Genomic DNA, 18,617 nt, shown 5'->3' with positions numbered 1-18,617 from the left:
AGGGTTGTTCTGCTTTCCATATTCGGGGTCTGAAATCAGTTTTCTGCTTTTGTTAGGACAAACGCTATCTAATGTTCTAAAGAGTGTTTTTATTTTAACCTGTGATAGATCTTTACGAGGAACCTGTTCAAAACCTTAATGTTACAAAAAAAACTTTTAATTTGATGAACATTTTGCGCGTTGAACCACGTATAGCTGTGTAATTATATGTTCACTTTTAAATATGACATAAACTATGTTTTGGTTTTCAGTTGTCCGTACTGATAGTCTTAAAGGTAGGAGAGGTCGCCTGCCTTCTAAGCCAAAGAGTCCTTTACAACAGGAACCTTCAAAACTATCTCCCTCCTCGCTTCCAGTCAGTATGATGCACACCATGGTACAGGCCTTCACAGACACCACACCTACAGAGTTTGATTATTCTCAAGTAAGTGTCCAAGTTATCAGTATTGTCCCAATGAGTAACATGAGATTGCTTTGGACCAGATGTTTGCATTCTAGAATACAATGTTAGTAGAGCCGAATATGTTTCAGCGTGACATTTGTTGATACATGTATTGGGGAAACAAATTCCCGACTTGAAATTGGAGGAAACGAGAACCTGAATGTCTTCACACTCAATTTGAGTACAAACACCCTAGGCAGTCAAGTAACTTCATTCAATGGCTATTTATAACAGCAACAACATTTACGAATGGGAACTCAGTGCACACAACCTAAATAAAACCATGTATAAATTTGATTTAATTTAAAATACAAAAGCTATCTCGCAAATGGTACAAATGATGCAACATAATTTCAATGAATAACGCAAAATATACAATACACAACAAATGAAGACACAAATTAGTACAAAACAATATATAATGCAACAGACATGATTACATATAAACAGAAAAAGTATTGGCTATGACAGATCTTTTCAACGCGCGTTTCAACGCTACAGTGCGCCTTCATCAGGAGAGCCACATTTTGTTCCTTTCTATGTAGTCAAGAATGCACTGGTGAGGTATTAAGAGTGCATGCAAATATTAAAATGACATTTAAACTGAATGATGGATAGCTCAAGGAACAGTACACACCGACTCCAGGGGGTCAAATTTCAAGTAAATATCACCAAATAAAATTCTAAATATATCTTTCAGATACGGACAAGAGATTTTAGGCGTAAAGCCCCAGAATGGGCTATCTTGATACTTCGCGCTCGAACCGGATAGAAATAAATTAACTGGCCTCACACCGCGTTTTATTGCACAAGATAGAGGGGAGGCCGATATATGAGTCGGCAGGACGCGTAGAAAATCAGTGCGGATGCATTGCTTTCACACTCAATACTTTTACTTTTGTTTGTATTATCTTTAGTACATAATTCCTTCTCTGTCAATTGCAGTCAGTCCGCATGTGAATGTATTACATGTATCTCAGTTTATAAAAAAGCTTTCCGTTGTTCTTTATTTTTTATTCAAAACTCCAATTAATTTGTTTTGTCAATGTTTTTCTATAAAGTTTATTGATCTCGTAATTTTCCTATTATGGCGGCCAACTTTTCAAATGTTATTCAGAAATAGTCTTGCCTATCACAATGAAATGTAGAACTCACTTCCGTGTCTCTCACTCTTTCAAAATTTCCGACCCAGCATATCAAGTTTGACCATTCTTGCTCTATTCGATTTGAGTTGCCTTCAGGTTAGCAAGTCATAAATTTGCAGTTATGGACTGGGCTGAGTAAGAGAAGACGGGGCAATGGATCCATCAACGTGTTAATCACACCACAAAGTGTTTAATTTAATTAAAATTGTCTGACATTCATGCACGTATGTACTATGAAGCAAATCATAATTGGTATCGAAAGCACCAGAGAAAAATCTACAGTAGAAATGCCATGCTGGTTAGGTATATTGTAAATAAAGAAGAAGAGGCCTGTTGACATAACCTCTGATCTTAAGAACCTAAGATTGAACAAGTATTCCTCACACTCCGGGCCAAAATTTAAGAGTACCATGTGTCGCCCAGACACAGACCACCATGTCTCTCAGAAGAGCCTGTCTTTTTAAAGAGGTCCAGGCAGTGCGGGAAAATAGGTGGATCCCTGCGGATTCTGGTTCCCACAGCTATATCTGGAATCTGGCTGATGCAGGGAAATATGCTGAATTTGTCCTGGTTTTATTTTTCAACATCGGGAAATAATTCAGCATGTTGTCTGCATTCAGTTCAGAGCAGCAACCCTGCAGGCAGAAAGCCGACTGTCTTATTTTAGCATCCAGCTTGGCCCAAAACAATGGCCTGATTTAAAGGGCAAACAACCCCCCTTGTGTTAGAGTTTCAACCTGACTGGGAACCATCTGGATCCTAACACCTAGACGCCAATGCAACGGAAGGAAACAAAGGCACACAGCTTGTTACCACTTCACAAGTACTTAAGAGGAACTGTGATTTGGTAGGTTTTTAACTTTGTTCAACTCCCTATGTAAGAGATGCACTTTGCTCTGTAAGAATGCCAGTTTTACACGCCTGTATAAAGAATGACACAAATATTGATTGAAATGGCACCTACTATTTTATAGCAATACTCATCCCAGTGTAGAGTGTCATAGCACTTTACATCACACTCAGATACACAATACATCATTCAAGTGTGTAAATCAATATTGGGGAGAGGAGTTGGTCTAACGGCTAGGGCGGTCGACCTTGAATCTGGGGAACCGGGTTCGAGTCTCGGCAATGACAATGAACATCCTGTGATTCTGGGCAAATCACTTAATCTCCCCGTGCCTAACAAAAATGAATGTGTTCTCATGTAATGCAACTCTGATACCTGATAGCGCTATATAAAACTCCGTAAAATAAAAAAATAAATCTACAGAAAATGTTACACAAGAAAACAAGGGTTATAAGTTGTAGGAATCACAAATCATCCATACTTGTAGACATTCTATGTTATGAGTGAATAGGCAAGAGAAACAAAAAGCCCGGATATAAAATATAACACAGTGATCTTTGTTGTGTACTAACAACACTTTCTTATTTTCCAATGTAACCCTTCTTTGCAATCTTAAAATATCAACAGATTCTGAAAAAAGTGCAATAAGGATCTAAACCCATTACTTACAGTTTAAATGCAACTCTTCATGTCAGTAAATAGATCCCTGTGCTATATTAGAAGGCTTGCAACTTATGAACTGGAAATAACAATATGATCTCAGTGTCAATAGCAGGAGGCCACTTACCTATCTAACTAAAATACAAATATTTGATCTGCATGGTACATGATATGCTTTGCAGCAGGCACATTACCACTCTACGCCATTTTATAAGTCAAAACTGTGACTGGAGAAAACAGAGAACTCTCCTAGAATTTTGTTAACCACTAAAGTTATCTTCCTGCTATTACAGTCACTCAGAATTGCTGGGTACACAGTGATATCTGCAGCATGTGTCTTAACCCCGTAAGATATTTTACAATGCAGCCTCTTTGTCAACAATTAAGTAATTTAGAACAGATTTACTGTCACATATGTCCTTTTTGCCAATTTCTTCGCAGCTGAATTTTTAAAAAATAAATATATATTCGACTGTCAGACTGCTTTTCAAGCTCTGCGCCTTGTGACTCCACCACCTTTCCTCTGGCACACTTTCACCCCCAATTTATGGGTTTCCAGAGTATTTTTTCCAGTTCCAGCACTAGGTCCAGGGATACCTGTAAAAGCACATTATGTTCTCCCACAAACAGGAGCCATCTTACCGATGTGCCCTGGGCATTTTCACCCACCTTGCGTGTCCCCAAGGCACTTTAGTATTACCAAAAGGACCGCAGACGCTTGTGCATCCCCTTCTGTAATACCAATAGAGCTGGCGCACATAAAGCACCAAACCTATCATCAGAGGGCATTCCCTCATTTGCATGAGGCCACACCCGCATGCAAATGAGGGAATCCCTTTGTCTCTGCGCCCGCACCATATTACAGACACGGACGCAGCAGCAAACTGTCAGGAGTCACACTGACAGTATTCCACCTGATAGCAGCACTTTGGAGGGGGCAATGGGGGTCCCATAGACCCTCCTCACAGATCCCCTTGCAGGCTGGTGCACTCACTTACTGCACCCGCCTGCAAGGGGATCTCTAATACCCCTTAAAAGTACAGGTGGGTTGGCTCCTGCACTGTGAAACACGGAGTGGCTTCAAAGCAGCTGCTCCATTTTTCACATGAATGCGCTGACCCCAGGGCACCACGAGTTTGCGACTGCCCTTGGGGCAGCACATTCATCCTAATACAGCATATTGTCCTTGATTGCTCCAGGTGCACCTTTTAAAAGAAGCAACCGGCGCAATCAAGGAAAATGCGCTTTATGTATTATTTGGCCCCTCATGTGGACATGCTAGTGCAGGTTTGAATAATCTGTGTTTCTATCACTGAGGATACTCGCCGGGACACTCTTGGGAGTAGCCGCGCGCTCAACAAATACCTAGTAACATAACATAACATAAACGTCCTTGCTGAAAAAGATGAACATGTTGATTTGTCTCAAATACCAAACCGTCACCTGAATGGCGATGTTTTCCTTAGTCACTGAGTAGTATGAATTTGAAAGGTTTTACATCAAAGCAACGTCATTGACACAGGTTTATTCAACCTACTTTCCAACTGAAAGGACTAGTTAGAGTCAAAAAGGTGCGGGATCCATTAGAAATATATTTTTTAAATGTTTTATTGAGTTTAAATGTGAGCAATACATTGCTTGGATTTTATGTGCAGTATGCTATTCTTAGGTATCCAATATACTTGTAGGCATGTAAAATGTATCATAAACAATTATTAAAAGAACAGAGGAAAAAGAAAAAGTTAAACAAGAAGCAATAAAAGTGTATTTCTTTCAAACTGGGAACTATATATTAACATCTTGGGGCATAGAAGAGGCAAATCGCTTTTCATTCATTTTAATTAAGTGTATGTTCGGGCTCCTGAAATGATCTGTGGGTTACTGGTTGATCCTGTGTGTTACATCACTAGTTTAGGATTATCTGCTCTGTGTTTACGTGGCTTGTCATCTGACAAGTGACATTATCAATGAGTTCTACCCCACCCAGTTTATTATTCTTCCTACCATTTTTCATCAGCATCTAATCACACTGTCTTCTCCCTGTGCTCATTCATATAGTTTGAGTTTCACTTCTTAGGGCCTGATTTCTATCTCGTTCGGAAAGCCTTCTGACCGGATCGGTTCCGGAATGCTTTCGTACGACTGGGATAGGGGGTGTCTGAACGACCGAGTACGATGTATCCAGATGCCTCCGGATATGATTCAGGTGGGCTCCCATTGACTTCAATGGGAGGCTGTGTCCTGAATGAGAGCACAGTCTCCTATCAAAGAAAGGGGTGGTTGGGGAAAATTGTGCACCCTGTGGCAGGCACCCTATGGTGTATGCCACATTGTGCATGGTTGGAAAGTGGTGTCCCTTGGGTTCCCCCACGGGCCCGATTCGGAGGGCCCCGGATGAAGGGGAGCATGCTAGGGGCCCCCAAAGACAGATTCCGGCAGCCAATTCATTCCAGAGAAGCTGATTCGGAACAGCTGTCCGAGTCAGGCATCGTACTCGCTCGTTCGGAAACCGAGTCCATAGAGCTGTACAATTCAGCTCTGAAAGACGCAAGCTGTCCGAATGCCTTTCAGAACCATGTTGGACAGCTCTACTGGTTTCCAGGCATCGTACTTGGTCATTGGGAAATGTGTACAATTCGGTTGGAAACCCAAATCCGATTCGGAGCCCTTCCGAACAACATCAGAATCGGCCCCTCAGTGTCAGGTGTGAGCGGCGACTTTATGAACAGCACGCTTTTTGTTGGAATCATAGCTGAGAAAAATTGTAGTTTGACTTACCTGCTATGGGCCTGCCCATTGATTCCAGTGAAATGCGGTTGCAGAGGATTGTTTTCCCACTAGAGTGGTAATATGTGCTGTGATCCCCAAATCAAAATTCTAGACTATGGGATATGCCTATTGTCTGTCTTATGATCTAATGAATGTATGTTTTCTGGTAGGAAACATGGTGTGTACATGCACTGGAGCCAAATGGGTACAATGCATATACTTGTATTAAATTCAGGCTAGTATTTCTTGTGACTTTGGCCACGTGTTAGAGAATAGTGGACAGTCTCGTCCATTATTTCTTTGCTTATGTCCTATTTCTATGTGTCCTGCAGGCTTCCCAAGTCTCGCTTGGTTTTTCCCCGGATGCATCTCTATGATGTGGTGATAATTCTGCTTTGTTTTCCCTAGCAGAATAGTATCTGCTGGGTCCTGTCATCTTCTGGTTCTTTGTCAGTATTACCCCATACCACCGTAATCACTTTGTTCAAAGCATTATGTGCTATGAATGGTTGCCCATGTGCCTTACCAAGTTCCCCAAGTGTCATTAATGTGCCAGAGTCATTTAATTGTCCCATCCGAAACATCAACACTTTGGACCATGCTGCCTGTTTGCTCATGTCTGCTACTTGTCTGAATCTTGACAGGGATCACATTGGAAGTTCAGGAGCACATAGCTTACCTTTGGCATTTTTATGCACATACCTATACTAGTTGTGTTTAGCTATTCTGAACATAATTGAGTTGGGCTTGGCCTGTGTTCAAATGTTGAATATGTATTCTGCTAGATTGGTGGAGGCCAATTATTTTCAAATATATCATACATCTGGTGTGTCTGTCAGGTTCAACCAGTTTGCCACCCACTGGAGTTAATGCCTAAGGAGTAAGACTCAAAATCAGGTGCTCCAAGAAAAGAATCGAGTTGGGCTTGGCCTCTTTCCGAGTCTTGAATATGTATTCTGTTAGAGCGGTGAAGACCAATTCTGTTCAGATATACCCTACTTCTGGGGTACCTGTCGAGTTCAACCAGTTTATACCCACTAGCATTGATGCCTAAGGGGTAAGACTCGAAATCAGGTGCTTCTAGGCCTCCTTCATCATTTGATAAATTCAGCTTGTCCAGTGCTATCCTATGTCTACCCGATCCCCAGATCAACTTCATCAATGAGACGTTGGGATCCCATAACAATGGCTTGGTGAGTTTCAGTGGTAAATTTGCAGAGAAATATACAATTAGTAGCACCATTTTAGTGAATGCTACTCGCACAATCACCAGTAGCAGTAACTTCTTTCATAGGACTATGGACATTCTGGTAATGGCCAGAACTCAGCTAAGCTTCCCAGCAATTACAGCTGCTGGCTCCATGTACACTATGATCCTAAGGTATCTAAAGGTCTGCAACTTGCATGATAAACATAGTTCATTTGTGCGTTCAGTTTGTGGGAAAAGCCAGGATTTCACATTTTTAGTCTGTTGGCCAGAAGTATTCTTGAACTGTGATAGTTGCTGTAGGATTAATGTTAGCCCTGTATTCCCATCACCCATGTACAAGAGATTATCAATTTACAATGGTATGATATGTGTGTACCAATTAATGTCTTTCCCAGTACTGTCACTTCTCTGTCTCAAGTGACAAGCCAATGGTTCCATAGCCAGGGCACACATAGGGTGGCAGAGGGACATCTCTTCCTGATACCTTGCCATATTGGCGAGTCCGATATATCTTTTCACCTGGGTCGAGGGGTCTGACTATAGCAATTGATTTCAATTGCTTATTTCTCTGCCAACTTACATCTTCTGCAATGTTAGATGTTGTTATTTGCAGTCTCTGGGTCAAAAGCTTTCTCCATGTTGATGGAGACCACCTCTGAACCTGTGAGTTTTGTTGGTGTGCGATTTAGTTCGTGAAACAGTGGCGAATGTTAGAAGAAGTGCTTCTCCCGGGGATTAACCCATTTTAGTCATAATGAATTAGATGCTGGAGTCCTTTAATATTCCACAATATTTACAAATGGTAGTGGTGGTCTTATTGGTAGCACCATCACTCTTTGTAAGCATTCCAAATGTACATTACAGTATTGGTGCCCCTCAAGGTTAATGGCCTACACCCCACTCCCTAAGGTGTCAAACCACTGTGGTCCTAAAAGAACCCTGTGTAAATGTTCAACATAAGAGTAAACCTCGGCACTCTAATAGGTTCAGATTAATTCATAGATATTTCTCTTATTGTTACATGAGTCAAATTCAATGAACAAAAAACAATTTTGGACTTGTTCAATTTAATAAAGATATGGAACATACAAGTTTGACAATGTGTTTGAAAGCAAATAATTTCAATAGCACTATATTTCATAGATGGAGGGCACTATTCAGTAATCCTCCTGTAGAACGTTGGACTGGCAGCCGACACGTAATCCGTAGACGTTCAAAGTCTTCCAGTTAAAAGTTGACCAGGTTGTCGATGACCTACTCGGGACAGCCACTACATACGGCGGAATTCGCATGGACAGGGGCATATAATAGGCCTACAACTTCGTCTTTTCATATTATTGCACAGGAATTTTGGTTGTTATACGATGCGATAAGACGCAAGTTATTCTAGCTACTGAAGATAAATATTGGATCCACTGAAAGTGTGTGGTGCCACCACCGTTCCGGGCTAGAGATACAAAATAAACAAATAGGTAACTGGTCAACTTTTAACTGGAAGACTTTGAACGTCTATGGATTACTTCTGAGTTTGATTCAATACTCATCTAAGTCTTGAAAAAAGTTACTCTGTAACGAAACACGTGTCGGCTGCCGGTCCAATGTTCTACAGGAGGATTACTGAATTGTGCCTTCCATCTATGAAATATAGTGCTATTGAAATGATTTGCTTTCAAACACATTGTCAAACTTGTATGTTCCATATCTTTATTAAATTGAACAACAAGTAAAAAAAAATTTTTGTTCATTGAATTTGACTCATGTAACAATAAGAGATTATATTTATGAATTAATCTGAACCGATTAGAGTACCAAGGTTTACTCTTATGTTGATCCTTTAATATTCTGTTTGATGATGTCCTCAACATTTTACAATCCAGGGTAAGCATTGATAGTGGACGGTATGACATGCTGCCTTGAGGGTTGGTTGGGTTTCAGCAGTAATACTAATATTTCTTCATGAATTGGGGAAGACAATGTACCTTTCTCTCACCTATCGGGTGGTTAGCCACGCTTTATAAATTCTGATTGATTGATTACATGCTGATAAGTATATGTCCAATAGTCATTTGTCCAGTTGCTTTTGGAACGTCTTATAGAACTCTAGGGATGGGCCTCATACTGTGCATTTTACCAGTTGCTAGTAAATAGATGACTGCGTCAGTTTGATCGGAGGAAGATTTTTCTTTAGGTCTGCTCATATGGCTTGTAGAGAATCTTCTTGCACATATGCGTCAATAAACAATTTGTTTCTGTACTTCTGGAAGTGAGTACAATTGTAGGTAGTATGAGGCAAATACTCCATTCATATCCACCTGTGCATGCACTTTGGGCTTTTGGATGGCAAATGGCTGTGATGGTTGATTGCAGGACGTCTGTATATGCCAGTCTTGCAACCAGTCGACCTGTTTTGTCTCCTGAATGTTGAAGGGTTATATATTCGAAGAAGTAAAAAAAAAGTCCTACTCTTTCTTGCAGTAGTTTGTTTTTAGCTTTTATGTAATAGTTCATGTCTTTTGGGAGTGGAGTCTGGTGTGGTCTTCTCTAATGCTTACAAGTCTGCGGCTCAGTATTTCAGGAACGTTATCTTCTTCCGCTTGTTGGAGTACTTTTGATGAGTCTGTCTTTCTGCCAACGTCCTCTGATCTGCTCCTAGCAGTCTTAGACCTGTCACTACTGAAGCTGTTTTGTTTTCAAATATTTTTTTCAGGTCTGCTATGGCTTGAAGTGTGTACTCTAGTTTGTCCACCTTTTCCTTTATCAGTAAAATGCCTCTGGGTGCTTGTGGGCATTGTGTCACTCATTCTGGCAAATGTTCTGCAGTAGTCGGATGTGTACAAACTTTTAGCTGTTTTGGTTTCCCCATTTCCACTCAACAGTGTGTAGTCTGCTACATATGTTTTCAGTGTCAAGACAATACTTTGCTCAGTTGTAGCCCCTTGATATTTCAGTTTTATGTGTTTATCTTGATCAGTTCAGTACTGGGCTGGTTACACAGGGGTCTTGGTTCCATGCCCCTGATATCCTATTGGCTTTGTTGCCTTTTTGTTGATGCTGCTACATTGGCACATGTCACATGTGTCTGTGAAAGGGCAATTCCTCATGAGTACTGTACTTGTCCTGCCACTTAACCTCCTCTGGTAAGATAAGAGTCAGTAAGCTGTGGAGGTATAAGCCGCATGCATTGAATAACCTGCCACGTTCTTTCATGCAGTGCCATTGAAATAGTAATATATTAGTTGGAGGAGGGAGGTGAATCCAATGCATCTACACCTTAATTCTTTTTCTGGATGTCATGGGCTGTAAGTTAGGAGGAGAATGAGGAATCTGGCGCTCACGACACAGTACACCAAGGTATAAAGTAATATTATTAGTGCAGTGCTAAAAGAGACTGGACGCCATCCCTGCATCCCACACATGGGTAAAACAACTAGAACAGGTGTGTCAGCACACACAACAATATTAACACATATGAGTCTTCAGTCGTTTCTTTCATTCTCCAATTCTTTATTTGGGTCTTTTTGATTCTTCTGCCAGCCAACAAGTGTTTTGTCTATGGGTGTGCTAGCCAACAACTTCCACAGGGCGGAATAAAAATTAAAACCCATCTTATACATTGGACACATGGTCCGGGCAATATGTTCAATCTCTATGTTGAGATTTTTATCAGTTTACAGTGAAAATGAGTTTTATAATATTATTAAAAGTGATTTGCGCCACAAGTGAGTTACATATTATATGCTCAAATGCGTTCTTTCTGTTGTCACTACCACTCCGTTGGTGATCAGTTTGTGAGGTTTGGCAAATATGGTGTGTTCCCGTCGTTTAAGGAACCGTAGTCAGTGTATAGACTTGTATTAGTGTAACCGCTTGTCAAACAAGGTTCTATTTACATGCTTATTTGAATTAGTATTCCCAGCAGGACACTTGGCTTATACAACTTACACATGGGTTTTACAAATGTGGTAATTATGAAATGTGCAGGTGGGCTAAGGACGAGACAAAACCATTCATGGACAGAAACATGGTTGAATGCAACATACATATGAACATCACCTGTCACACAAAGTTTGTGGTATATATGATAGCATGTAAGTGTGACCGTCTATATGTAGGAAGCACAATATGTGCTCCTAAAGATAGAGGTGCCGATTACGATCCGGTAAAAACCGGGTACGAACCGTCGGTCGGAGCGTTTTCTCCGTCCGACTCATACCCGGTTGTAAAACATTACAAACATGGAATTACGATTCGCACGGAAACACCATTTCCGTACGAATCGTACAAAACACCGACCGTCGAAAATATACGTACGAATGTGATCCGGGAATGCTGAGACGTGACGTCGGGACGCTGTCAGGCAGCGTTTCACGACCCTGGAAGTACGATTCGAACCGACAGCAGTCCGGACGGCAACATTTTCACGGCACCCTTTTGGGTGCCGGAAAAGCGAAGTACGGCGTGAAACGACCAGAGTAGGTGGCCCGGTACGCGCCGACAGCCCCCCCCCCCCCAGCCCCCGTACGTTCGAGTCAAACCCCCCACCCAGCCCCCGTATGTTCGAGTCAAACCCCCCACCCAGCCCCCGTACGTACGTGTCGAACCCCCCCGTGTATGTACACCCGTGTACATGTCGAACCCCCCGTGTATGTACACCCGTGTACGTGTCGAACCCCCCGTGTATGTACACCCGTGTACGTGTCGAACCCCCGTGTATGTACACCTGTGTACGTTCGAGTCGTACCCCCACCTGTGTATGTACGGTGCGTACCGCTGGGGGTACGCACCGTACATACACGGGTGGGGGTACGACTCGAACGTACACAGGTGTACATACACGGGGGGTTCGACACATACACTGGTGTACATACACGGGGGTTCGACACGTACATGGGTGTACATACACGGGGGGTTTGACTCGAACGTACGGGGGCTGGGGGGGTTCGACTCGAACCTACGGGGGCTGGGGGGGGTGTTCGGCACGTATGCACATGTCTCCATGGTTGCTATGGGAGTTCGGTGCGGACGGTGTTTTTTCCATACGGTTGTAACATCGGACGCACGGGATGGATCGTAATTCCGCGGTCGGACTTCACTTTTCACATTTGTACGGTAAATCGTCCGTGGACGTGTCGGACACATTTTCCGACCCGAGGACGTGTGGGGAATAATTCCCAATGCGATTCGTATGGACTTTTTCCCATGCGAATCGTAATTGGCAGTTTGTACGGCACTTGTACGATTCGTACGGTAAAAAGACCGGATACGAGTCGTACGGGGAATTTTTTTGCCGGATCGTGATCGGCACCAGAGTAGGGGAGCACATGAGAGCTGTAAAAACAGGTGATGCCAGATATCCGGTTACAAAACACATTAATGAATGCCAATCACAGGGATCGCACAGGAGATTTTTGTTCTACGGAATTGAGCATGTGCCCAAAGACCCTAGGGGTGGGAACAGGGAATGGCCCGTGAGAAGAAGAGAAGCTATGTGGATCATGAAACTGCAGACTGTGGAACATGGTCTCAACGTGGACCAGGAGTTACTTTACTTTCTAGGTGACTACTACAGTTGCAAAATACTATATGTAGTGACTGTGTTTTGATGACCCAGACTTGTCATGAATTACGATATTATATGTAACCAATACATTTACCTTAATACCATACGCAGCTACCATGTTTTAGTGACCCAGACTCCTCACAGAATTGTGAAAACTGAGAGTTACAGTAAAAATGGTAAACAACCTTTACAACGCAACTTTTACAACGCACTACCATTATAACAAAACTTTTACAACGCAAATGGATTTACAACGCATGCCATTACAACGCAAGTCTTTACATCGACTTGCGCTAGATGGCATGCTAACATTACAAATAGTGTAGTTTACTATCCCAACACCTTCCCTACTGTTAAGTGGACTGGAGTTGGAATAGTAAATTACGCTTTTCTAATGTTAGCACGCCATCTAGCGCAAGTCGATGTAAAGACTTGCGTTGTAATGGCATAGCGTAGTAACATCGCAGTCGTTGTAACGACCGCGATGTAACTGCACGTCATAAATCCAGTAAAAATGCATGATAATATTGTTTTGTACCTGAAATGATACTCGTGTCAAAAGATTGCCACACACTGAGAAAAATGTATATATGATCGTTGGTACCAGAACATTGAAAATGTTTCATGATACGAAAATTTGTAATCACTTGCCACTACACAACCAGCATGATGATCCAAATCTAAATAATAATTAAACTCCTACACTCTTACATAAGTCAAACTATGTTATTCATGGACCAAATATGTACACACCCATAATATACATAGCCCGTTTTGGACACCATAGATAACGTCCATACTAACACAGCCTAAGATGGCGGACACACCAAATGCCCCATCATGCATGCCTGAAATATATTTGTTAATAATGAGATAGAACACAATGCAAACTTGATTGCTCGTGGAATTCAGCAGTAGGTGTTAAAATTAAGCTCAATGCAGTTAATTCACTCAATGCATGACCCACAAAGCCCTTCATTTCAACACTCCTCTGTACCTTGCAAATAAGCTAGTCCTTTCGAGAGGTACACGCTCCTTTAGGAGCTCCAGCACCTTGCTGTTGAAAGCTAACACATTTAAAAAAACAAAAACCTACTTTCGTGCCTTCTCAGGTGTCCTCAGAGAATCTGAAACTCCCTACCTATGGAAATTAGACTGATTCCATCAACAGAGTCCTTCAAAGGGGAAGTGAAAATTCTACTTATGACTTCCTCTTTGGGCTAAAGTGCTGACCCGGCCAACATGATATTCTGGAATGGTATGGCTCGGACATCCTTCTCTACATTCCTGTTATTACCGTTGTACATTACTGTTATTGTATTTTATTCTCGCTTTGCCCCTATTCTCACCCCTTTTTGTCTGTCAACCTGCCTATGTAAAGAGCTCTGATACCCCATTGGGTCTTGTTTGCGTTATACCAGTGGTTCCCAAACTTTTTGGAGCCACGGATCCCTTGACCCATAGGCCATTGCCCATGGCTCCCCACTGTTATTTTTTGGGGGGGAGGGTGGGGCGGTGTAAGCCCGGCCTCAGGAGTACTTGCATTTTTCTCCCTGAAAATTATTGGGATGAGGCTGATGAAGGTAATATACGCAGGGTGTTTCGTATTACCACGGCAGCACCTCTAATAAAATATTCCTAGTTACACTTCTTTGCCCATAGCATTTTTAGAGTCCCCTCTCAAACTTTTTTATCCCACTTACAGTGCTAGATAGCAGCCCTATGCATGTAGGCCCCATTGCCAAAGTGTTTCTGAACTTGAAGAATATTTGCATACACTTCCATTTCTACATACGTGCCAGCACATCTGTCTCAGCAGGGTGACTCACGATTTTGTAAACCACATACAGCTTTATTTTTGCTGTCTCCTCCCTAGAATTGCCTCCAACTCAATGCAAGTAAAATACATTCCTCTTTTTTTGTTTTAAACGTCCCTCTTTCTTGCTTCCAAAAGTTGACATTATGCCTTATATGGTGTTTTACTTCCCTCTGCTCCAGGAGAGAGCAGGCATGTCTAGAAATGTCTGTGTACTGAAAGAAATGTGTACTGGATGTACCTATGATTCAAGTACAAATGTCAATACTTAATAATACTTAGTGTATTTAATTGACAGGACAACTTTAATTTTCTGATAACTTGCATTGGTGTAAAATGCATTTGGAAACTATTAACGAGTCTAACAAAATAAATCAGGCATGTTCCGCTTACTTTGGGAGTGTTAGAACATGGGTATCCAGTGAAAAATGGTGGTCATCTCCCTCAACATGCCATCAATTAAGCACTACGTTTACAGCTTTAGGCATGTCACTTACTAATCATCAACATCATGCGTTTAAGTCTAATTAGATTAATTAAAGCCAACAAACAGACCCTTCAAGATTAAGTGCATCAAAGTGCTTGGTGCACGGCTCCCCTGGCTAGGTATGACGGCTCCCTAGGGAGCCATGGCACACAGTTTGAGAACCACTGCGTTATAAAAACTTTTTAAATAAAAAAAAAAAAGAAAAGTCACAAGAACATGAGGCATCGTGTAGTTTGGCTAAATCCAGTCCTACAACACTTTTAATTGGGTGTTTTCACAGTAATACTATTTAATTTTGCATAGGCGCTACAATCTGCAATTTATAATGACTATTGTGAAAGGTTATATTACATTACAATATTGAGCATAGTCATCCCATAAATTAGTGAAATGTGATTATACACCTACTCCTATAGAGACTTTTCATTCCAAATAATTATAATAATTGAAAAAAAAATTCTTTCTGGTCAGTTCCTGAACTTTCCTTACTATCAAACGATGATATGCTCATGAAAGCCCCCCAGACTGGCCCAGTGGATTATGCTATTTGTTCCAGGAAGTCATAAATATGTAGAACTATTATTCTGCAAATTATAACTACCTGTCCTTTTTCGAAGGTCCATTTTGAGAACACGGGATGCTTTGCATTTGCAATTTTAAGTCCTAGAATAGTTATATTTATATGCACATTCTCTCTTCATATTAATCACAAGTGCCGTGAATTGTGTTAATTGTGCAATATACGTTCTCTAACAATTCCTTTTCATCTACTCTTCTTTGAGGGTAACCATGTTAAAATGAAGTCGAGCAAGGTAAAAGTGATGGTTATGTGGTTTCGACCCTTGGAAGGGGATGTCTAAAATATTTCTGGGCAATGTTGCCTAAACACAGGGTGGTAGGTAGTCGATTTACTTTGAAGATCTGTCTCTCACTTAGAAAAGTGTCTGAATGAGCATTTTTGCTGTTGATCTTTTCATCAGGCCTTCACTATCATGATTCTGTTAACGCTGGTACCCACATGGCTTCCACACCAATCCCTACCCTTAACAATCCTAATAAGGTAGCTCTGTCCAGCAGTACTAAAGCCCTTTACAGAGCCTTTTCAACTGCGTTTTTATTGCTTACCAACGTGGATCGAGATTTTCTGAATTCAGTACAGAATATAATAAGCATTCTTTGGTGAGGTGGGAGCAATGAGTCAATAGATTTTGATCTGAACTCGATCATATACTAAACGCTGGATTAAGAGTGGCCTGTGTCAGATGCAGTAATTGAAGCACCTAATTGTTTTCTCCTGTTAAATTTTAGCAGGTTCCACAAGTTTACCAAAAGGTGCGAACCTTTTCGCACCCGCTAATTACCGATTGCTAATTGAGAAAAAGAGGGACCCCCTGCAGAGCACGATGTGTCCTAGGGCAGGGAAAAGAGAACTGAAGACAATAAGTACCTAGGCAATTAGCTGGTCAAACAAGGACCTAATACAATTCATTGATATATGAAGTAACTCAGTGTACTAAACATTTAGATTAAAATATACATTTTATTCTTATAAATTCATAAAAACACAATCTGATCCAAAATATTGCGACATATTCCATTTGACAACATAATAACAAATATATAATGCATGCACAAAAATTTAATACAATATACAAATTTCAAGCATACGACATAAAAACATATCAAAATGAATATATTTGTGCTTATTAAAAAAAATGTGGCTAGATGTTTAGACAAGTTCTTGTTATTTGTCCACGCGCCTTTCGGCTTGTAAGCGCTTTCTTCAGGACAGCCACAGCAACCTGAACAAACATAAATAGACACAATATATAACATCAATGCATACAACTAAGTACACTGAGTCTAACAAGCCTATACTGAACACCATAATACGTATAAAACCAATGATGATAAAAACAATTTTCTGTGTAAATCAGGCATGCAACTGTCTGTGCACTGACAAAGAAAATATAGAGCATCTCAATGAAAAAGAGATAAAGGATAGAATTGATCTAAAAAAGATAAGACCCATAGTACCAACCGAATGAAGAATGTGAATAACAAGCTCAATAAATGTGAATAGTGGGTAGTGAAAAAGATGGAAAAAAAGGAGGGAATACTGGAAATTGATATAAAAATGCAACGGATTGAGTGGCACGGGCTTACCTCGAAGAGGTATGCAAATGTAACCAAAAACCAATGTTTGGACCCAAGGTACCTCAATTACCTATGAAGGAAAGACAAAAATACAGATAGACCTATAGACTAACAAAAAGGGGAAAATATGCAGTAAGGTACAATGGTATTTTTGTACCTACTTGTTGAAAATGGCAAACCATGAATGTATGGAAAGTCAAACATTCATATGGAGGATAAAAAATGCTGTAAACAGAGAAACCAGATTTATTTATATAGTATAGAGATGGCATCCCAGTATTATCACAAACTAAAAGGGGGGGTTTGTTAAAAAAACTGATGAGTACAAGAAGGAATAAAATAGAAGATTATTCACCTAAAATCGAATCATGCCTACTGTTACAGATGTATAAATCTGATATGATATCCAAATCGCCGAGGCAACCCAGCCGGGTCTTCCAAAGTGATCCCTATGTGTGATGACCAGTAAAAACGCCTGTAGAGGCAAAAGAACCTAAATTACTAAAGTGTAGTTGTGGTTAAAGGATATAATTGATTCGTATCTTTATATGTATGTTTATCTGTATGATATCAGTAAAGCATAATTCCAGAGCAGCTGGTTAAATCAAAACCGTGTAAACGTTTGAATAACAATAAGAATAAGAAGCGCTCTGAAAAGAAAAAGGAATATATACAAAGTTATATAGGTAACAACCTAAGTCGATAGATGATATGGTCTTAACCACACATTTGACCAGCCAATTGTAATTGTGATCCCTTTTCAAACACGTGTTTGCATAGGGATCGCAATGAAAAGGACCACTTCAAATTCGGCCCTGTGGATAGACAAGAAATGAGTCAGAGTCAGACGCCTAAGCAAGATGTCAGCTTGATAATGGAGGACCCAAAAACTGGTGTGCTGGGAAAATTCAGGATTGTTGAGAGTTGTCTCATCACAGCAATACTTCAGTATTTAATTCTTGCAATAATAAAAGATTCTGATATGCAGTTATTCACGCTCATATTTCATTATTACAATCAAAATGTAAAATAGTTTTTTTGATAATTAGGCCAACATGAATTGGTCATTCTTTTTTTTTGGGCCATTTGGATGACACGTGCATACCTTTGCCCTGAATCAGGAATGGTATGAGGATTATTGCTTCCACATGCACAAAGATCTCTAACCACAGATTTCTCACTATGTGAATTTCCCCAGGCACCAGACTGGACCCAGATAATTTTTTAATTCAATCCCCCTGTGCATTGGTAGGTGGTGTTGTGTGGCTCCGCTTCAGGTCTGTCCCACCTAGGATGTGACATAGGGCCACTACATCTGCGCCAACTCTGCGGGCTGATGTCAGTTCCTTTCTTTCTGCAACTTCTTTCATAGATCCAGACCTCCTTCGAATGGTGTTAGCTTGACAGAAATCTTCCACCAAACTTATCCAGTGTGCAAGGGACATAACTCAGTCAAGAAGTACAGGGTTCAAATAGTGCAGGGACTTCCATTGCCAGATGTCAGTGATAGACACCCATTCT

At 40.9% G+C, this 18,617-nt stretch overlaps 1 protein-coding gene across 1 annotated transcript in view; it reads left to right on the top strand.

Moving 5' to 3' along the window:
- Positions 1-18,617, top strand: part of LOC146822611 (nuclear receptor subfamily 4 group A member 3-like) — an 828,495-nt gene that overhangs the window by 398,704 nt on the left and 411,174 nt on the right. The window contains exon 5 of the mRNA XM_085606781.1: positions 252-424. Within this exon, the coding sequence (XP_085462907.1) occupies positions 252-424 (173 nt within the window). The remainder of the gene's footprint in view (positions 1-251; positions 425-18,617) is intronic.

The sequence above is a fragment of the Triturus cristatus genome, chromosome 5_2 (genome assembly GCF_964204655.1).
Source record: "Triturus cristatus chromosome 5_2, aTriCri1.1, whole genome shotgun sequence".
Taxonomy (NCBI): Eukaryota; Metazoa; Chordata; class Amphibia; order Caudata; family Salamandridae; genus Triturus; species Triturus cristatus.
Note: the sequence above shows the minus strand (reverse complement) of the source record. Positions and strands in the feature narration are given on the sequence as shown.